This window comes from Stenella coeruleoalba (genome assembly GCF_951394435.1).
Source record: "Stenella coeruleoalba genome assembly, chromosome: 18".
NCBI lineage: Eukaryota > Metazoa > Chordata > Mammalia > Artiodactyla > Delphinidae > Stenella > Stenella coeruleoalba.
This window is the reverse complement of record NC_137164.1, coordinates 8393984-8417363: the sequence shown is the minus strand read 5'-3', so window position 1 is coordinate 8417363 and position 23380 is coordinate 8393984. Positions and strand designations below refer to the sequence as shown.

The 23380-nt window shown below is 41.1% G+C and overlaps 1 protein-coding gene across 6 annotated transcripts in view; it reads right to left on the bottom strand.

Moving 5' to 3' along the window:
* The window catches only part of FRY (FRY microtubule binding protein), a 425215-nt gene that overhangs the window by 190432 nt on the left and 211403 nt on the right, over positions 1–23380 (bottom strand). For all 6 annotated transcript variants that reach the window (XM_079902875.1, XM_079902874.1, XM_079902876.1 and 3 more), the window contains one exon: positions 16639–16838. In XM_079902875.1, coding sequence (XP_079759001.1) covers positions 16639–16758 — 120 coding nt within the window. In that variant the 5' untranslated portion in view covers positions 16759–16838. The remainder of the gene's footprint in view (positions 1–16638; positions 16839–23380) is intronic.

Here is a 23380-nt window from a genome sequence, read left to right as displayed (position 1 = left end):
AACGTTAATTAAAGCTTTAATTTTACCTTCCTGGAAGCTTCCAAGTGTAACTAGAAAGCTGTATTACAGAAAGTAGGAAAGAAACATAAAGGGTAATTGTCCCTCTCTCTTAAAAAAAAATCTAACATGACTACAGTGACTTTAATTCTTAATATGTAATTTAGAGGAAACCTTTTCATTTAATGGCGGGATGCTATAAAAGCAACCAAGTTTAAAAAAGAAAAAAAAACACCAAACGTCTCAAGTCTTGAAACTAGTGTTTTTGATTATAAGAACTTGTTTATGCACCACTGACTTAGGATTTTGATACCATCAGCAGTGAAATTTTATAATACACATGTCTGTTCTGAGTAGTCAACAAAAAGTGTTCAGATCTGAACTTCTGCAGCTGACTGGGATCCCTCTTCACCAGAACACAGGGAGGATGTGTAGTGCGCTGCACCCTTCAGAGCAGCCGTGGGCTTAACCGTTGAGATGCCACTAAGGCATTTCATCCAGAACAATCGGCACACAGCGGCAGGCACCTTCCTCAGGCTGAACCAAAGAAAAATGAGGTTCAAAATATCTTCATGTCTGACACATATTTTTTTTCTTCAGATCTTATTTGTGCTAACTGTGATTCAACCTTGGAAACAGATCTAAGGAAGAAGCCTGAGAAGTCACAGTTCTGAATACTGACCATTTCTCCCCAAAAGTCTCTCCCTACATGACGAGGGGCAATCAGGGACCTGGGGGTTGGAATCATCTCGAAGATACACTCCGGTCATTTTGTTTGCCTGCAGGGATCACTGAACTTCTAGCGGAAGACTCAGCCTCCTCGATGGTGCCTCAGTTTGTCCACAGGTAAAAATGAGCATCACTTCACACCGACCTGGCTAGGTTTCTAATAAGAATTCATGAGCACTAGTTAAAACCATTGGAGAGGGCTTCCCTGGTGGTGCAGTGGTTGGGAGTCCGCCTGCCGATGCAGGGGACACGGGTTCGTGCCTCAGTCCGGGAAGATCCCACATGCCGCAGAGCGGCTGGGCCTGTGAGCCATGGCCACTGAGCCTGCGCTCCGCAACGGGAGAGGCCACAACAGTGAGAGGCCCACGTACCACAACCAAAAAAAAGAAAAAAAAAGAAAAGAAAAGAAAACCATTGGAGATCTATGAAAGAAGGGGGCTAACAGAAACAGATGACACTGTGTTTCCCTTTTATTCTCTTCAGTTACAAACGGATTTCTTTAAACAAGACAATAGATGCTGATTCTTACCCAGAATATTGGGGGAAAATCCCCAGATCAAGACAATGATGGAGAGTATCTCAGGTCAGTTCAGGTATTAGCAAGTAAGATGCTGCCTGTTACCCTGTGATATGAAATGAGAAGGCACGTTCAAATCTGGAGGAATATTTTGGCGCTTTTTCTAAGAACTAAACACTCTTGAGAGAACCTGTCCTATTTGCAGCTGGCTTTGCACATTTCAGAGAAGCCAATTGTCTGCCAAATCTAACAGTCCCAAGGACAAATCTATTATTTGAACATTGGAGGGGAAACTTCAATTAAATTTGGCTACAAAGTTAACCTTCATTTTAACTGAACAAAAGAGCATCTCCCACAGGCATTTTTGTAAAAACTACAGCAGCTACGGAGAAATGCAAGATGCCACCTTCACTCATCTGTTTCTGTCTTTGTTGGTATTTTGGATTTTTTTGTCCCAGTATATACACCAGTTGTGCACATTATGTCCACTGAGTGGACATTTACACGTGGATGGATCTTTCCCTGCCTCCTCTGGGACTCTGCATGGTCTCCCAGCTCCCCACTCCCCAGATGCCAGCCTCCCCTATGCTCCTGGCTCTTTTTCTCAGCCATCAACGTGCTTAGAGCTTTTCATCTTAGCATCTGCCTTCACCACACTTCCACCTCTGGCTACCGTTTTCTTTCCACCCCCTTCTCATCCTTAGCTCGTCAATGAGCAGTCTACACTTCCTGTCTTCCCTTCCTCCCCTACTTCTCATCCTTAGTTCGCCAATGAGTGGTCTACACTTCCTGTCTTCCCTTCCTCCCCTACTCCTTGTTCAACCACCTGCAATCTGACTTTTCTGTCACCACTAAAAATAGTCCCCCGAGAAGCCCCAGTGAATTTCCAAACAATAAATCTGGTGGATGTCTTTCAGTACTTTTCTTTCTGGTCTTTCAGCTGCAATGAAACACTATTGATGATTCCCTTCTTTCCACTTGACTCATGCCATCCCCCACGTTTTCTCCTCCTACTTCTTTAGACATCCCTTTTCTGTGTCCTTCATAGGCTGGTCTTTCTCCTCAAATGTTTACATTCCCCAGGGATGTTCTTGGGGACTTGAAATCAATCATGTTCTGATTTATCTTCTGGCACCACTAACACACACACACTCACACTCTTCTCAGACCCAACCAAACCACCTCTCATCAAAAAATCGTACTTGTCCCTCAAGGTCCATTCACTCCACCGCACTCTCCCTGGTCACTCCTACAAGAAGTGACAGAGATTTCACTCTCGGTTGCTCTTCTGGTATTCTCTAGTTCTTGAGTACCTAACCAAATTCATCCTGGTTACTCACACACACATCCTTTCCCGAGTAGATTAGAGCTTGGACTTTGGAGTCAATCAAATCAGGATTTGAATCAGGATGTTAACCCTAACTCCACCACCTTTGGTAAGGTTTTATTAAATCTCCCAGGTTCAGCATCTCCGACTAAAAATGAAGGGGGCCACGAGTGTAGTGGTTAAGAGCAAGGATCCAGGAGATGGGTGGTCTACACTGAGTGCCAGCCCCACCACTTACTAACTGTGTGACTTTTGACAAGTTTTTTCCTTGTATGTGAAGTGGGGTATAAGAGTACATATCTCATGATGTTAATGTGAAAAATGAGGTGAGTTGATGTTATTCAAGTATTAAGAACAGTGCCTGGCACTCAGTAGGCACTAGAGAAACATGAACTATTATTATTACCTATCTGCTAGGGTTAATGTGAAAATTAGTATGTCTGAAACATGACAGGTAAGCCAAACAATGGCAGTTATTCTTATAAAAATCTGTCTTATTCCTCTTTGTATAATGCATAGCCTCAAGTACAGTCACACTTGGAAGTTACTGTAGAAAGTACTATCTACCTACCTACCTATCTATAAGCTACTATCAAAAGTAACTTAAATATATGTATAACTGAGTCACTTTGCCAGACAGAAGAAATGAACACAATATCGTAAATCAGCTATACTTCCATAAAACTTAAAAACATACCCTGTAAAATATACATTGTTATAATTATTAGCATGATCTATGGAAATCAAGACTTGTGCTGGCTACTCAAAGACATAGAAAATAAACTTATGGTTACCAAAAGGGGAAGGGGGTGGGGAGGGATAACAGGAGTTTGGGATTAGCAGATACAAACTACTATATATATAAGAGATAAACAACAAGGACCTACTGTATAGCACAGGGAACTGTATTCAATACCTTATAATAACCTATAATGGAAAAGAATCTGAAAAAGAATAGGAAAAAAAAAGACTTGTGCTGGTTAAAACTGTACTCAAAACACTGTTTTTGGACCCAAAGGCCATTCAAAGGTAACTGAAGAAACACATTGTGGTATATACATTAAATGGAATTCTACTCGGCAATAAAGATGAATGTATTACTGATAAATAATAAACGGAAGTGCCTTAGATACATTATGGTGAATGAAACAAACTAGAGCTTCCATTTATACAAAATTCTAGAAAATGGGAATTAATCTATATATAGATCAACAGTTGCCTGAGGCCCTGGGTGGTGGTCTGGGCTGTCTGCACAGGGGCACAGGAAACTCCCGGGGATGACGGAAATGTTCTGTATCTGGACTGAGGTGATGCTGACACCAGCGTACGAATTTATCAAAATTCATCAAATCATAGATTTTAAACCCCTGTAGCTTATTGTATTGTATGCTTTAAGCATATTGATTAAAGTAAAAATTTTCACTGAATGTATGGGAAGAAGAATCCCTAATCTGTCTGAAAGGCATTTCATTTTCTTGGACACCAAAGGGAGGAGGGGAGGCAATTCTGATAGTAACGACCTACTTTTAGCAGTGGGAATCACTGCCTCGTTCCCACTGTCCATCCTGAGCATAAGCATGATAGTTTTTGCCTTTGAGAAGTTCACAATTTATTATGCTAACCACTGGGAATCCCAGAAAACCTTGGGAAGTGGGTACGCATGAAGCCACAGAGCTGACACTTATGGGGTAAGACATTGATCCCAATGTGCTGGCTGTAAATCTCTGGAATTAGAACATTCTGACTGACCAATCTGGTACATACGGGGCATTATTTAGATGGAAAGGAATGTAACACACACTCTACAAGCCTTTCCAGCCAAGTGCCTCTCAGGGTGTTACTGACAGGTCAGTAGCCAACACTAGAGAATGGAAACCACTTCACTCAGCACCACAGAGAAGCCTCTTCTCAGGTGGGATTTGGTGACACAGCGCCGTTATCTGAACCAACAGCTAGAACCCGAGTGAAGGGGGATGCTGCCCTTGCTGCCATTTCTGAACTGGAATTTGGCTTGACTCACGGGTAAGCATTTTCATTCCTGTAGAAGTTCCACAGCCCCTAAGTATCTTGAATTTTTGTTTTACACATGAGATAAAAAGGCCATTTCATAGGCAGCATCCTCTTCATGATAATCATCATATAGTATTCATTACATACCCAAAGTCATGCAGCCAATCAAAATTTCCCACTTAAAACTGAAATGACCCAATTACTTTAACTAAGAAAAAAAAGGTTTGGTTTTCTGGTAAAAATAAAAGGAAAACTCCAGGGGGTAAAGAGTTGAAAAAAAAAAATAGATGAAAATCTACTCACCTACTCTCTCTTCTGAAGTGTTATTAAAAGGCAACATTCTGCAATTAATGGTACAGCTTTGTGAATACTCACTGAACTGCACAATTTTAAAGGATGAATTTCATGGTATGTGAACATACCTCAATTAAAGAAAAGCAATACCTACATTTTAGGTCAATCAAAATATTTAAAGATTATAGTATCTAACCTCCACCAAACTTCGTGATTACAACTTATGAATTGAGTAGAAACCCCTAAAGGCATCAGGAAATACCAACATATGGAATGCTGAATTTTAAGAATCGTGTAAGTCGGAAATACTAGATACATACGTAAGTGACCATCAAAATTACCTAATAAAATGTCTTCTTATTGTTAGCATGACCTGTGGAATTTTAGCCAGTTAAAATGACTACAGTGCTAAAGACTGCTGCTGCCTAAAACTGTATTAATGACTTTCAGGAAAGTCAAAATGCAAAATGCTGTGTGGAAATATAGTGATATTATATCATAGTGATTGTAGGAAAGGGCCTTCAATGCTTATTATGTCATATTAATGAACTTACTTTTTAATGTGGACCGTTTTTTTTAGTCTTTATTGAATTTGTTACAATATTGCTTCTGTTTTATTTTTCTTGGTTTTTTGGCCACGAGGCATGTGGGATCTTAGCTCCCTGACCAGGCATCGAACCTGCACCCTCTGCATTGGAAGGCGAAGTCTTAACCACTGGACCAGGAGAGAAGTCCCTGAATTTACTTTTATTGGTATTTTCTGTCACTTAAAAAATGATGATGTATCTTCAAATGATCTTTAGTGTTAAAAATGATGTCTCTATACATAGTAAGAAGAAGCATATAATCAGAAAAGGCTAGACTGAAAATAACTTGAGGAATAATCTTCACCTGATTTGTACTCTCAAAAAGAAGAAACTTTGATAATCTTCTCATAGTCACTGGACATAAAAATTATGGCCTCACCCAGGGATGAACTGAACTGGATACTATTAAGTTGAAGTAAAAACCCCTTTGGGTTTTTTTTTTTTTTTTTTGGTATTACTTCATGATACTTTCCATATGTTTTATTTGCTATAAGGTTCAGTGAAACTTTTACTCTCATGGTGCATTAAATTTCATTTCATGGCCGAAAAAGTTCCATTTCACAGTCACAAAAGAACAACTTTTCATCTGTATGAAACCAAGAACATTCATAACAAGGAAAACAAACTTCAAGTTGAACAGTACACAGAAAAAAGTGAGTTTGTGAGCTCATTGGAAAGATCACCTCATTCGGCGGCTAAATGCAACCTTTCAACAATTCTGTCTGGTTTTAGCTATTAATACTATTTTCTTTCTGGGTTAGGGTGAGTTTTCAGATTTCTGGTGAAAGTGTTACTAGATTAAGTAAGGGGTGCCAGGCTGAGCTGCTCTGCTAAGAAATAGCTATTTTTAAAGTTATTTTTTAATTTATAATTTGGAAAATAAGCTAGTACTTTGTCAAGTGTAACATAAATATTCCTTATCTGACCTGAACTGTTTCTGAGTCTCCTTTAAGGACAGCATTACTTTGATTCTGTCACTATACTCAGTAGGCAGCTAAATCTAGAAATTATTTTTATTCTCTTTATATTTCCCTTACTAGGTTTGTTGAAGTAAGAGGAACCTCTATTTAAAGAGAAGTTTGGCTAAAAACACTAGCTGGTTGTCCTTTTGGGAAGCTGACTTGAATCCACAGTGCAGAGAGATCCGAAAGCTGCTGTCTCTGCTATTTACACATCCTTAGGTGACAGACGTGTAACAGCTGGGTGGTATAGGAAGACTTGCATACACAACAGTGCAAAAAACCCACCAATGTGCAAATCTGAGTATGATGAAATACTATCTTGAAATATCAACACTGAGGTTAGTGAATGGCTATCAGGCTATAATAAGCATGACTAATTACAACAGTTTTCATGAAATTCACCATACAAAGATTCAAATTTAATTAGAGGTAGTAATTCTGCCTTTCAATTAGTGCAGCAGGATTCCCTAATTCACAAATTCCTTAAATATTAAAAAAGTTCCTGATTAAAGAATCTGATAGTTTCTGGTATCCAGACATCAGCAGACTATTCAGGTACCTACAGAGATGAAACAAAAGACTACAGCAGAAAGTTCAATCTGTATATGGGCCAGAGGCAAAAAAAAAAAAAAAAAAGAGCTCTTTTATAACTACAAGTAGACTGTATCCCAACCATAGTCTCTTACCTCTCATCAGATCCGGTCTAAAATCCTAAGAGGAGGCTGGAGTGAGCGTGTGTTTCACTTACTAAAGGCTTTGCTTACTTAGAGAGCCACAGTCAGATTCATTAAAACAACTAGAACCACTCACCGTACTTATTTTGTTGGTGGTGGATCACCTGTGTCTATTATAGCTCAATGTCCAGCTTAAGTTTGGGGTTAACTGGAGAGCTGTCCTGATGCCAGCCCTGCGACTTCAGGTGGGGGAGGAGCTGAAAGCCTGAGACGCAGGGCCAAGAAACAAGTGTTCGTCAACAGGCAGTAGTACTTCGTGAACCTAGAACCACATTAGCTTGCGGTAATTAGCTAATTGCTCAGCCTTTCCATGTTTGTGCCAGCTGGCCGTGACCACTGTCCCTACAGGCTTGGTCTCAAGGCATGACACATTCCCTACAGGTTGGTGGTGTGGGTGCAACAGACATTGGCATCCTGGCTTCTTTAAACTCGTGCACACCAAGAAACTATTTTGTGTTACTTCTAGTTCATTTTTAGTCTTATATTAAAACAGAAATTCCCTGACTTGTGTCTCTTGTGTTAGCAAACCAGCTAGATCATGTTATATGATTGTTAAGGCTCCATCCCAGCATCCCTCAGTTAGCATCTCTGTGAGTGAGTCTCTGTCACCCCTCCCTCACCTATGCTCCAAGCTCAACACAGGGATAACATCTGAAAGCTCCTGCCTGCATCTCACCCCTTAGCTATTTTGTGAGCAGGGGCTGTCAAAGCTCAAGCAATCCCAATAATGAAATCTTCCCACTGTCACATCACCTTTCATCCGAAATATGTTTTTAAATGCGGGAACATTACAGGAAGGCAAGCTCTGCTCTCCTGCTCAGTCATAGGCTCTGCTAAAGGACAAGACGAAAGGTGTGTGTTCTTCTTTTGAGGTTATGCAGATCTTTTCCTCTCTCCACGTTTCAATTAAAGTAGAGAATACATTACTTGCTTTCTAAGTCTTAGGTGAGTTAGAATTTCTTCTTCTTCCTGTTGACACTTTATGCTGTTAGGCTGTAGATCCAGATGAAACCCCTGGTCCAGTACCCAGTTTAGCTTCACTGCAGCTCCTCGCAAGGACAACAGAAGCTTTAACCAAGGTGGATTCAGTGGGATATGACTTATTCACTCAGAGATGTGGAGAGTTAATGCTTATATTTCATTTGTTATACACATTAGAGCTAAAACTGGGCTTGACTGTGAACATTTCATAGAAGAAAAAACAATGATGGATCACATTTAAGTGACTTTGCTGGAAGCAGAGGCTAGTAGCAGGGCTGTGATGAAAAACCAAGTTTTTTGTGTATTGGTCAAATTATAGGAAGGAGGGTGGACAAAACAGGCAGCCTGAGTAGTGTGGTTGAAAATTCTTGAAGGTACACACTTCCAGTTATTACAAACGTTAAGTTCTGAGAATGAACATATAGCATGGTGACAACAACTAATAATACCATGTTGTATATTTGAAAGTTGCTAAGATAGTAGATCTTAAAAGTTCTCATCACAAGAAACAAAATTTGGGCTTCCCTGGTGGCGCAGTGGTTGAGAGTCCGCCTGCCGATGCAAGGGACACGGGTTCGTGCCCCGGTCCGAGAAGATCCCACATGCCACGGAGCGGCTGGGCCCGTGAGCCATGGCCGCTGGGCCTGCGCGTCCGGAGCCTGTGCTCCGCAACGGGAGAGGCCACAACAGTGAGAGGCCCGCGTACCACAGAAAAAAAAAAAAAAATTTGTAACCATGTGAGGTGATGGATGTTAATTAAACTTACTGCAGTGATCATTTCACAATACATCAAATCATTATGTTGTATACCTGAAACTAATACAATGTTATACATCAGTTATAGCTCAATAAAACAGGAAAAAAGGAAAAATCAGTTTGATTTGACGACTAACTTTAAGAAAATTAGATATTTCTCCCTCTGACGTTTTCAATAAATTTAAACATATGAATGAGAAAAAAGAAAGTTATGAAATTTTCTGAAGTTGCTTTACTTAGTTGAATAATCCAGCTTTTCACATTTGGGGCCATTGATTTCCCAGCACAACCTGGCACGACAATGTTCCTACTTGTCTCCGAGACCCCGATCCTCAAGGGCCTGTGAAATTTCCTCTTGGGAAACCATTCTATGTGGACTCGCTTCAAATCCCTGGTTTCATTTCCTAGGTCCTCACAACTTATACCCGCGTAAGTATTTTGCGGGAGACAACAGTGAGCCAGTGGGGCTGCTGCCTTCTCTTGTAGACTTTTGTTTGCCTCTGTCACCTCCCAGAGCATAAATCCCTAAAGGATCCAGACCAGGTCTGCTTAAACCAGCTTTAGCTATACCTTTCTCATTGCCAAGGCAGAGATCAGAACAACCATCTGACAATAACAGGGCATGGCAACAGCAGGCATCCAACCACCCTGTTCAAGCTTCCACTCCTTCTGGATGAACACAAAGAGAGGAAGCCCCAGGCTGGCCACCAGAGAAACATACCAGAGGATGAGGTTATTGATACCAATTCCTCGATGAGGATGATGATGGCGGTGAAAACTGAGCACCTAGAACGTGCTAAGAATTGCGTCACAGCTCCACACATTACCTCGAATTCTCTCACCCACCCCATGAGCTAGGCTCTTGCAAATGAGAAACAAGGGAGACTGACTAGCTGGCCCAAGGCCTCACAACACTAAAGAGGCAGCATCGGGATTCAGATCCAGATCAAGCTGAATGAAAAGTTGTTTTATCCCTTCTTTTCCATTAAATCTGCAAAGTCAAGATTATGCGAGCTCTTGAATTTCGAAAAGCTGGAGAGCCTTGTTTTTTGGAAGAGAGTTTATTGAGAAGGTAATTGCCTGTGACTCCAGTGACAGATGCTATATAACCGGAGAGACTCAGAGATAATGAGAGCGTATATTCTGAGGCTGAGTCCGACCGCTAAGAGTCAGCCTGACTCTCTTCTTCACACACTGCTCCGGTGAAGTGGGAGCAGGTGATCGTATCCATGAATAATGAGGTATCCTTAGATGCCCCAAGGCAGAAGGCTGAGAATTAACGTCCCTTGTACTCTGCAGATTGTAGGGCATTCATCTGCCGAGGGGTACAAAGGACAGAACAAGATCCATTATTACCTGTTTAGAGGTTGGCAAGACAACCCTCAGAAACACACAGGATCCTACATTCCTTTTGAGCTACTGTATTAATATTTTTTTATAGTTTTTTCTTTCTTTTTTTTTTTGGCTGCATTGGGTCTTCGTTGCTGCGTGCAGGCTTTCTCTAGTTGCGGCGAACAGGGGCTACTCTTTGTTGCAATGCACAGCCTTCTCATTGTGGTGGCTTCTCTTGTTCTGGAGCACAGGATCTAGGCATGCAGGCTTCAGTAGTTGCGGCACGTGAGCTCAGTAGTTGTGGCTCACGGGCTTAGTTGCTCTGCGGCATGTGGGATCTTCCTGGACCAGGGCTTGAACCCGTGTCGCCTGCATTAGCAGGCGGATTCTTAACCACTGCGCCACCAGGGAAGTCCCTATTAATATTTTTTTCATCCATTCATTCATCTATCTATTCATTCATTCATATACTCAAAAAACACTGTCTACTGTATATAAAGGAGATTTTCTAGACACAGGGACGTGTGTGTGTGTGTGTGTGTGTGTGTGTGTGTGTGTGTAGATAAGACACAGTTAATGCCTGTAGGAACTTAAAGACTAGTAACGTGCTTCTTTAACTTACAAAAAGTCTGTATCCTCCACTCCTAAAATATAAATTTTATACCATAAAAATATACATTTTATACCAAGGTCTGATATATATACACACAACTGAAAGTTCCGTAAAACAACATCTACCCTTAAAATCTACAATGTTCTCTGATATTTTCTATTCTAGTCTACTCTAATACTCTTACTTAATGAAGGCAGTTTGCTTGAGATAATGATATGGCGGTTCAGATAAAATAGAGATTTACAAGTGTGTATATCCACAACTGCATAATTGTGTGGCGTCAGCAGGGAAGAAATCAAGTAAACCTTTCAAAGGTGTTTGAGTTGGGCCTTGAAAGATAGGCAGGATGGAGAGATGAGGGGCATTCCAGGAAGAGGGGACAGTGTGCTGTACACACGTTGGCCGGCAAGCACAGAATTGAAACATAAAGATCCATGGAGGAAGAAAGGTAGGCTGGAGTTAAATCAAGGAGCAGAAGGGTGTGATATGAAGGATCTGAATAAGAGAATGAAAGGGACAGGTTGTATTTAGGGGAAACTCATCAGGCAGGATCAGAAGAGGAAGACTTGGTGACCATCCCCTCACTCTCCCTTTTATTCATCTTGGGGACACCCCACCTCGCCATGGGAACGTCTGCTTGCACAGGAACCTCACAGTGCAAAGACCCACCTGCCCTTATCTGCATGAAAGGCAAACCAAGAATTGTGCAGAGGGCTTTGGTCGGATAATGGACAAACATAATGCAAAAACTCACATGCTACAGACACTTGGAAATGTTGAATGGAGTATAAGATTTTTTTTTTAAAGGCAGAAATGAGTTCACAAGAAAGGAAAAGGGAAATGAAAGGCAGAAAGATATGAGGTGATGTAGTGGCTACACAGGGAGAGGACTACTGGTCTCGTTATGCTGGAGGCTTTTTGTTGTTTTCCACTTGGGGACACGCAACAAAGCTGTGAGCCTTGAGAGGTGGGACACTGGAAATAAGACACCTATATAAACCCTGGTCCTAAACAATGAAACAGTGGACTAGGGACAAATCTATGCACTGGCACAGGAAGATGAAAAGATATTCCAATGACCCCTGCCTGGGTTCTAGGTAAAAACAACAATAACAAAATCCTCCCCAAGAATTTGAAACCACAGTCTCAAGTCTCACAAGAGTTTGGAGCTTACATTTATATCACCTTCTAGGTGCAGAAACTTGCAAACCAAGAAATTAACGTAATATTTGGCCCAGATGGTGAAGACTCTGGGGCTAACCTAAAAGAGGACACACACAGAAATGTATGTTTAAGGTGATCAAAGACAGAAAAAAGAAATGCTGAACGTTAGGAAAAAACCCCTAAAAAAACCTAAAAAAATAAAACCCACCTAAATAGATTTTAAAACAGTACTTCTAGAAATAAAAAATTCTATCACCAAAATTATAATTCTCACTGGGCACATTAAACAACAGATTAGACATAGCCCAAGATAAGATTAATAAATTGAAGATAGACCTGAGAAAATTACTCAGAATGCAGTAGCCAGAGACAGAGAGGTAGAAATAATAAAAGGGTAAAAAGGTATGTAATATATCATGAGAAGGTCCAATGTACATCTAATATGTATGCCAGAAAAAGAGAAGAGGACAAGTGGAGAAATGGCAATATTCAAATAATTAATGGCTAAGAATTTTCCAGAACTGATGAAAGATATGAACCCTCAATTCAAGAAACATGCGTCTCAAACAAGAAAATAAAAATAAATCCAGGGTCTTCCCTGGTGGTGCAGTGGTTAAGAATCCGTCTGCCAATGCAGGGGACACGGGTTCGAGCCCTGGTCCGGGAAGATCTCACATGCCACGGAGCAACTAAGCCCGTGTGCCACAACGACTGAGCCTGTGCGCCTAGAGCCCGTGCTCTGCAACAAGAGAAACCACTGCAATGAGAAGACCGCTCATTGCAACGAAGGGTAGCCCCCGCTCGTCTCAACTAGAGAAAAGCCTGTGTGCAGCCAAAAATAAAATTTAAAAAAAATATATATATAAAATAAATAAATCCACATCTAAGCACACAATGTAGTGAAACTGCAGAACACTATACACAAAGCAAAAAACCATAAAAGCAAACAGAGAAAAAAGTAAATAATCCACAAACAAATAGCAAATCAACCAGACTTTTCAACAGCAATGCTTGAGGCAACATGGTGAAATAGATTGTCAAAAGTCTAGAAGGAGAATAAATGTCAAACTAGAATTCTATTCCTAGCTGAACTATCACTGATAATTGAGGGGAAGATATGGGCATCCAAGATAAACAAGACTGAGTGATTTCCCACCCACTGACTGTTACTTAAAGAACTACAAAAAGATATACTTTGGGAAAAAGAAAATTTAAACCAGAAGAAAGGAGTAGGAGGCAAGAGGGAAAGCATCTGTTACATTGTTTTCTGTACTTTTTCTGTTTTGAAATAAAAATATAAAGAAGATACAGATGACCCAATTTACCTTGTTTAAAACACTTCGCTTGGGAAAGGTGAAATAATGGTACCAACCAAAAGCAAATGCTATCAAATGACCCCATGAAGCAACAAAAATAGAATAAAATTATTGACTTATCCATAAATATTAATGAATATGATCTGAGCATCTTTTGGATACAAAGAACAATACTGCTGAACCAGTGAAAGATGTTTAACAAGAAAAATATCTAATATTTTATTTTGGTAGAACATTTTTGTTCCTGTCCTTTCTTCCCCATTTAAGTTACCTATTTGGATACTGGTAATTCGTAAATACAACTTTAATTTAATATTGTATATAATTGATCCCACACAGTCTAACTGATGTGGAATTCTGAAGGACTCAGTTTTTTACATAAAACTGAAAAATACAGATTCCTGAGTAGCCCCATAGATAATAAATCTATACTACAAAATTTTTAAAAATTACCTTTGCTATTCCATACAGGTTTTAATTATATTAGAGATAACAGAATACAACTTTGTGATATGATACAAGCCCACCTAAATCCAGGTTTTTAAAGGATTCAACATCTTTCTAAATAAAGCCAACCTCAGCAAAAGAAATAGTAGGGCACATGTATTTGGAGTTCCCTTTAAATGTACTACACATGCATCAAAAATAACACCTCTTCTCGCTATGGCTACAGAACAAATGCCAAATGCACATTTACATTAGAATCAGGTAACAAGCCACAGAATCTACTCACATTTATTGCCCCATAAGGAAGCAAATACAAGGGCAAAAATTACTAAGCGCTTTTCAGCAGACAAGAAATGGAAATGGCACAGAAGCTTACATCTCTGCCAAAAAATACAAGGGGAGTAAATAGTCTCTTTTTATAAAAAGCAACGATACTGAAAATTGATTGAATACATTTCTTCAGCTAAAAACACAATGTCCATCTACTTGGCCATCAGCATCTAATAAACTCTCTCACCCTGGGCACACAATGAAAATTTGCTGATGAAGAGGACTTGCACTTTTTCTTTTCCATTTTTCTTGTTTGGGGACCTTTGTCTCACAGAAAGGAACACAAATGGCTACCTCTAATTAAAAGAAAGCTGTGGTACATGTTACTTTTTCAGACATGATGTTTACTCCAGGAAGAAAACTGTCATGCGAACACATGCCAAACTGAGTAAACTAAAGATGAAAAAGTTAAACCTAAACTATTTTACTTCATAAATTCTTAAGTAACAGTATCTAAACGATTATTTTGGAAACAGGGATGGCTCAGGATCTAGCCTTTCAAGCACCTCTTTCCACTACTGTACAACTTCCCAGTTTCTTGGGAAAATCCACCGTAATACACAATTTCAGAGAGCCCTGGCCTGCTACTTTGGCACTGTTCCACTGTCAAGGAGTGAAACGATTCTTTTTTGTGCCTTCCCAACTCTCTCCTCCTTAACTCCCCCCATGATCTCTGGAACCCAGGTGGCTCCCGACCCGCACTGGCAGGGGGAGGGGGCCTGGGCTGCCTCAGCACCTCTCAAGGAGCTCAGAGGGTCCCAGGGATCGGGACTGTTTGGAGCAATGGCAATTTGGGCACGTGTTTTGGACTCAAGTTATGGGGATCCCTGTATTGGCTTGTTTAAAAAAGTGAAAGAAGGTTCTTTCCATGAAAATGACTGGCAGTAGAGTGTAGGATGGTTCCGAGGTGGGCTCTGAAGAGAACGAGCTTGAAATCAAATCAATGCTGTGTGATCTTGGGCAATTACTTTCCCCTCTCTGTGCTAGCTTTTCCCATCTATAAACAGGGATATAAATACTACCTACCTAAGGTCATCATGAAGATTAAAGGACATAAGTTAAGCACAGTGCTTGGCACATAGTAAGTGCCCCAGAAATATTAGCTATTATTCGTAGCAAGAGTACTAAAAACACAAAAACACGGGTGAATGGGGAAAAGGTACAGTACTAAGGTTTCATTTATTATAAATGATTTAAACTGTAAAACCAAGAAAACATTTTCCTTCATAGGAAGTTAGTATTCACTGATCTAATAAAAACGTTAAAATGCAAAGTTTGTAACTTTCGGGCAACCATACACTTAAATATTCTTGAATTTTGATTCCCAAACCTGAAATTGTGATTCTTATAAAGGTTATTTTTAACAGATGATGTCGAATATCATCCGTTACGTATTTTTTTGAGACTTGGGCGGTGGGCTCACTATTACATTCAATTATTTTAAGCTATGATGTCTTAAAGCAGCAGTCCCCAACCTTTCTGGCACCAGGGACTGGTTTCGTAGAAACCAGTTTTTCCACAGAAATGGGGGGCAGGGGATGGTTCAGGCGGTAGTGCGAGCAGTGGGGAGCCAGCCGCAGATGAAGCTTCACTGGCTCACCCGCTGCTCACCCCCTGCTGTGCGGCCCTGGTTCCTAACGAGACAGCTCAGCAGCCCGGGGGTTGGGGACCCCCGCCTTAAAGCCAACTCCAGACCTCTTCTCCTGTCCCAGTCTCCTCACAGGAGGTACAAAGCCAAGCTTCATACAAAGAGCTGCGTCACTCTGAATTCCTTCCCTTTCTCTTATTGTGTGTGGCCTACCAAGGTCAGAAAACAAGTAATCTGAATCTTCCATTTGGACTTTATTCCTTTCTGACTGTCCTTTGGAGATTTAGCACACTGTCCTTAGAGCCCTTGTTGAAGTAATGAACGTAAGACGAAAGCCACAAGCCTTATTTTGCAGCAGAATCATTTGCAAAGAAAGATACTGACTACTGACGTTGAAGGGCATTATCTATCTAAGAATGGACCTAAAGGTAACTGAGTCAAGAATTTCCGGTCTTCCAATTTTCAGATAACAGAGTGGTATTTCTGAATGACTCACCAAAAAATTTCCTCGGATAAGATGTCACTGAGACCATATGTTCTCAGACTGGGAGCTCAGGCCAGCCCTTGAAGAATGACGATTTTTTTTTTTTCTTTTACTTTAAAAATAGGACAAAAGATTTTGACTAAAGTATATGACACAGCAGAGGCTAGGAACACGATTTTTCTATGATGAATAACGTTAAATTAGGCTTAACGTGGAATTATGCTTATTTGTCCTAAATGCAGTGGTGAAGCGCGCTGCTGAACTGTATTGGCTAAGGACTGTTTTGAAGTCCTGCATCCACAATTTTTTTCTTAAATCAGCAAACTGAACTATTATCTTTTAAAAATTACCTATGGTATCAAACATTTGGAAACTAGGGGAAAAGCCATCCATCCTTTCTCAGAGCTGTAAAAGCTATATTCAGTGTCAAGATGAATTTAACAAGATGCAAGTCTCCTGTGCGTACTCACCAGGGGCTCTGCCATAACGATTCGAATCTTGCGCTCAGCCTGAGCGGTGAAGTTGACAAATAAACTCTTGAGGACGTATTCTCCAGGTTTGCTGTCTGGGTCCACACTGATGGGTACCATGGTTGGTGGCCCTTTCTCCTTTTGTGTGCCAGATACGGGTGGAACTGGAGGCTTGATATAACCGTTGCCAACTGGAGAAGCTAAAAAACAGAATGGATATTCTCACTGGCTGAAAATAACATCATCAATATTCAGATTGGCTATGTTAAACCATAAATATAAGGATATGAATCACACGAAGAATGATGTACTCAACATCATAACCTGGCCTTATGGAGTTAGGATTTAACTATTTTGATTATATAAGTGTGTGTTATGCCGTATATATCTTGAAATACTTCTGGTTACCTCATTGCTTTAGGTAAATTGTGTTGCAAAGACATAATACAGCTGAGAAATCCTAAAACATTTAGGATGCTTTTAGCTTCTTTTTTACGTTCCAGGGAAACGGACTAAGAAAATGCACAGGGGAAAACAAATGATTCCTTGTCCTGGTTTGCCTGATAACCAGGGGCATTCTGTCTTCTTGATTCATTCTAATAATGGAAAAGACTCTGGGGTCGTCCCTTCCAGAAGTTTCCAAGAACCAATTTTCAGAAGCCCAGCTGGCTCTTGCTCCTGAAAGGGATGCCCCTCTTGAAGGATAAAAGGCTCACGCACTGCCATCTATGCCATCCAAGGTGCGGGTTCGTTCCCCTCTCACCATCCTTCGGTTCAAGTCGGGATGCCCCTCCCCATCCTTTATAAAATGTGCAGATTCCCTACTTGGATCAGATCCTGAACAGAGGCCATTAGCAGAATCTCCAGTCAGTGGCCTCCTTTCAGGATGCAGCAGACGGACCACTGCTTTGACAGTTACAGAAAAAGATTTTTTTATTCATAAATGAAAATTTCATGTCTCCCTACTTTTGACTACCCTTTGACATGTTGAATTCTAACAAGGACTAGCCCCTTCCACCTAAGTACCTGTAAGATGGTCAGTTAACAATATTCAATGAAAGAAATATGAGAGTAGGTGAGCTTAGGTGACAGGCATTAGGTATGCTGAGGAGAGGACGATGATAAAGTAGACTATTAGAAGGAAAACTAGATAGTTTGGGTGACTGGATACAGAGATTAAGGAGAGGAGTGAAGAAAAATAAAAAGCAAGACTTGAATTTGCCACGGGCTGGCGACTATTTACACAGTATTTACATTGACTGTACTTACAACTACTTACATAGCATTTACACTGTATTAGGTATTATAAGTAATCTAGAGATGAACTAAAATATACGGGAGGATGTGCATGGGTTATATGTAAATACTACACCATTTTATATAAGGGACTTGAGCACCCATGGATTTTGGAATCTGCAGGGCTCCTGGAAGCAATCCCCCGTGGGCACTGAGGGCACCCTACAGTTTGAGTCTATTCCTCTCCACTGCTTTCCCTGCTTTCTATCCAGCCGGGCTAGTAAGCCTGTCTACAGTCCGGTCACTACCCTCTCCTCCACTGGCTGGGTCTAGGCCCTGCCCTCCACTGTCCAGTTTGGACATTGGTTTGGGTGTCAAGAGAATGGGGGAATGTCATCGATAATAAAGGAGGGAAAAAGTTCTCCATGAAAACTGAACACACTTTTCTCAAAACTACAAATAAATTCAAGCCTTCTCTTAAACTTCTTTCTATCTCAAGCTAAATTCTGAGGAAGCCAGGCAAAAATTTTATTAATTGTATTAATTTTATGGAATTACCAGCGTGTTCTCACGTCATGTAGATTCTCTGTCATCTTTCTTACTCTTTCCTAACATCCCCTCCTCTCCACTTCATTTAACCTGCCATACAGTTGGGGACTCCCTTACATCTGGAGGGTCTTCCCATATCTCAACTACCACTAAACTTTAAGAATATGGCCTCTCAAGTTATAAAAATAAAATAAAATCGGTTGTATACGATTCCATTTTCTCATTTCTCCATTCTCACTAGCTCCATCCTAGTCTAGGCCTTTGGAAACCTACGGCTAGATTATTACAGCAGCCCCACTGCTGGCTTAATTCCACTCATTTCACATACCAAACGAGTCTTCCTTCAGCTTAATTCGAACACATCTCTGCTCAAAATGTTCAACGGCTCTCGATTCTCCTCATCCTGCTTCAAACACATGGCCTGGTATGAATGCACCCAAGTCGTGCTGATGGCCCTGCTGGCCCAGGTGTGCACCGTTCTCACCTGCGCCTTCCTGCTGTCCCTCCGCTGCTGCTTTCCACTCTTCTCTGCTCATCTAATCCTCCTGGCCTTTCAGAACCACTCTTACTCTCATCTCCATGAAACCTACTCCACCAGGCCCATCCTCACTGGTCAGTCTGTTTGACAAGGTTTAAACATTTAACTCTCGCGCTTTGGCCTTGTACATCCTGCATGACCTAAGGAAGGCTCCAGAGATGGCTGAAAAGTGAAGTCATTATCAATTAGTCACGCAGTTCTGCTGAGGGTTGGCTCTGTAACTGAACCACATACTTTTCTGTGTCCCCGCACAAGACTGTAGCCTCCCAGATCTAATACAGAGTTCTTCGCACAGGTAATACTTAATAAATCTCTTTAAATAAATAAATGACATCTAACTTTATTTCTGTATGTCTTGACATGATTCGTAAGGAGGGAAGACTATGAGAAGAATCAGTGGTCACAGTTTGAAAGGAACAGGGTGAAACATTTGCAGTGAAGAGTCATTAGTAAACGGCACTCCTTGCAGCTTACTGAAAGGTACTATTAATTCTAAAGGGCATATTCAAAATCAGGTGATGCAAATGAAGTCCATTCCTCTGCCTTACCTCCCACCCTAAGTGCAAGAACCTGGTGGAAGTAGGAAGCCTCCCAGGTCCAACCTACAGAAGGACGTGGGATCTCCACGAGATATCTTTCTAATGTATCAAGGGCACTGTGCCACAGGACTGAGACTGAAACAGAAACCGAAGAAGTCTAAGTGGAGGACTTTTTATTCCCCTTAGTTTTCCACAGGACTTAATCCATTTCTAGAAGACAGCAATAATCAGGTTGATGGGATACAACTGCAAGACCAGATCCATCATCATAAGACTCTGGGGCTTAAAAGTCCTAAGTATAGTGAGAGAATTTTCCTAACAGTGACCTGCAGCAGTCCTCCTGCAAAGCTGCATCTTCAACCAGAAGAGCTGAAATGCAGGTATCAGAATGTCTCCCAGACAACTCTTCCATTTAAAAGGCCAAAGTACCAATTCACTGCTATCATAAAAAATGGTATCTGCCAATACCTCAAAGCCCAGACATCTTCGTGAGTACAAAAGTCTGTGTGCACAGCCTTAGCGAGCTGGAACTACACAAGCCCAGCGGAGCCCTGTGTCAGAGCTGAAAGCGACTCAGGGAGAGGGTGCCCATCATTCTGGCTGCAAACAGACCAGCTGGGCAGATGGAGATGCCGTGAGAGTTAATGGGTAAGTGTCCTTGAACCAGACCCACTCCCAAGTTTTAGAAAGCCCTCTTCATTCCCACCATAATTCATAACAAATTCTAGCTTTTTGTTAGGATAATTTTCATGGCACCTTTCAGTGACTCAAGTTATAGATTGTTACCAAATATAGTTGAGAAGCAGAAAATACATGTTCCTGGTACTTGAAATTTAGTCATAGTTCACACTAAACATTAGATCACTACCATTGGAAAAAAATCGTTATCTCCTCCCTCAGCACTTGCTTGCCCTTAATCTACACATAATTAAGATCAACTGTCTCGTTTCTAAGTTCATAATAGTCTGGAAACAGAAAGTTACAAGGGAAAGGTACAACATCTATGGGTAGATGCACTAACAGCAGAAGAAGAAAAAAAGGCACAACTCTGAAAAGCCAGCAGAACTTAAAAATGCAGTTGCCCGAAGCCAGTTAGTACAGGGCCACAGAATAGGACACTGCGGGCAAGGATATCTCCCTTCTGCAGGCTGTCATGATTAGCGTTCACGACGATAACCCTGAGTCCCGTGGAAAGGTTAGAATAAGTTCAACATCTAGTCCTGTAGTTGAGAAGGTGAGGAAAAAGAACGATATAAATTTGCAAAAGGTTTCCATTTCAAAAGGAAAACACTAAAAACGTTTTGGTATATTAACGGGTAAACTTTGCTCTCAAAAATTAAATCTATTTCTTCATAGGTCTGATTTTTAACTAAAACTTCTTTTTCATCGAAACATATACACCAACCACCAACTCAGTAATTGCCACACTAAGGCCCCATTTTTCAGCTCTGCAAATGCAGGCGGTTACAGTCTGACCTCTGTCTCCTCTGCTTCTGCATTTGTGGATTCAACCAACCCTGGATGGAAAATGATTTAAAAAAAAAAAATCCAGAAAGTTCCAAAAAGCAAGACTTGAATTTGCCACGGGCTGGCGACTATTTACACAGTATTTACATTGACTGTACTTACAACTACTTACATAGCATTTACATTGTATTAGGTATTATAAGTAATCTAGAGATGAACCAAAATATACGGGAGGATGGGCGTGGGTTATATGTAAATACTACACCATTTTATATAAGGGACTTGAGCATCCACGGGTTTTGGAATCTGCAGGGCTCCTGGAAGCAATCCCCCGTGGGCCCTGAGGGCACCCTACAGTTTGAGTCTATTCCCCTCCACTGCTTTCCCTGCTTTCTATCCAGCCGGGCAAGAAGCCTGTCTACACTCTAGGGTCCGGTCACTCCCTTCTCCTCCACTGGCTGGGTCTAGGCCCTGCCCTCCACTGGGCTCTGCCCCAGTCCACCCAGCTCCTCTGGATGGTCAACATCCTCTTAACGTGGGACCTCTGGAAATACGGATCCCTCAGGATAAAAGGGTCCTGACAGGCCATCATCTCCTCTTCCCCACCTAAACACAAGTCGAAGGAACAATTTAACTTGGAGTAAACACTTTTCTCATTTAAATTTCTCGTATGTGATGGATTTTTAAGCTTCAACTCCATCTGCCTTTATCCTCTCTCCTTTTCTTCATCTCATCTTCCTATTTTCACACAACAGCTCAATGTCCCTAGAAAGTCACTGAAACCGGTGTTCCTAGGGGCGGGTGGGGAGCTGAGGCGGGGTTGAAGAGAAGAGCATCACTTTCAGATATTAATCAGGCCTCTAACTACTGAATCTTTGGAAATTTGCTTTGCTTATATTTTCCCATTTACATTTTAATCTCGGAGGAAACATGTTCTAATTCTTCTTTGGTCTTAAATGGGTTTTGTTGATGCTATTTTATTACTTTCATGCTAAATTCTGTTTCAGTTGGTTCTGCTGGATGGTTTCAGGAGGCGTTTTCCCCCTTTTACGGGGTGTCTACTTCTTCTATCCAGCAGGCTCCATTCCTTAATCTGTTAGAAGTCTCTTTTAGGCTTTTGCGGCCCATTCGTTACCTCTTTATTAGATCTATTTCTGACCGCAAGTGATGATCTTTTGAGGGTGACTCTTTTTCCCCTAATTTCATCAACTAATACCTTAATTTTTAGCCTGACTGCTCTTAGCTGGCTACGGTCTTCAGTACAATTTCCCTGAGTTACCCACATTTCCACGAATTCCTAACCTCCTAACTGCAACACCAGCACAAACAGCTCCAAAACGCATGGTGCAGCCACATTTTTATTGTGACACTAAGGAAAGGAAAGGCTGTAACGAGTTTCCCTGTGTAAGTGCCCCAGAGGCTAGAAGTGGCGATCTATGTTACAGGAGAGCAACTGTTTTTCTCAGTTAGGTTTTCAGACACGTTAATACCATCGCTCGTTATAGCCTACCATCCATTCATGCTTTCACCCATTCACTTCAACCAATATTTAACGAATGAGGGCTGAGGCTTCAGGCTCTGTTCTAGGCACTGGGAAGATAGCTGTGAACAGATGGGTCCTGCCCTCATGGAGTTTACAGTTTACTGAGGCAGGGTCATATAATCAGCAATTTCATGTGTGTGTATACACACACACACACACACACACACACACACAAAGTGTGTTAGATTGCAATATATGCTAAAAGACGAAGGGAAAATTAAATTGAGTGAGCAAACAGAGGAACCTGCTCTTGTCTATCTGCCCAAAGGTGCTTAGATGTTACAGTCTACAACTGTTGTGGAGAGGGATGAAAGACACGTGCATTCTTGGTGTCCAGAAAACCCAGAGCGCTTGCCTCAGGCAGGGTCTGCTTTTCTGATCCATCCCTGTGGCCTGCCTGTATCTGTGTCAGTTGGATTGGAAATGAGAGTTTTAACCAGCCTGTGAAGGGCATGAATCAAAATGCTGACCAGACACACGGCTTCTTCACCTCCTTCACAAAGTACAGGACTCAGAAAAGGGGGCATCTCTGCCAGCTCTTCAGCAGCTTACAAAGACAGACAAGCAAAGAGCCAGCTTTCAAAACACTCAATGCTTCCTCTGACGTTTCCATTACTGGAACCACACCGTGAGCATTTGAAAAAGAAAATGGTTTACTTTTTTTTTTAAAGTATCCTGAGATAGTATGTAGTAACTGTTCAAAGTAGGTACTCCTCCTAGAAATGAAGGTCTATTTAAACAACTTTACTTTCTAGAGATCTAAGTAACCTTATCTTTCAAAATAGGAGTAAACTGATTAGATTTCTTTGTTCACAGTTGGGTATACATTATTCTTTCTGCCAGTTCTCGGTGCCTCGCTCATTTTAGAGG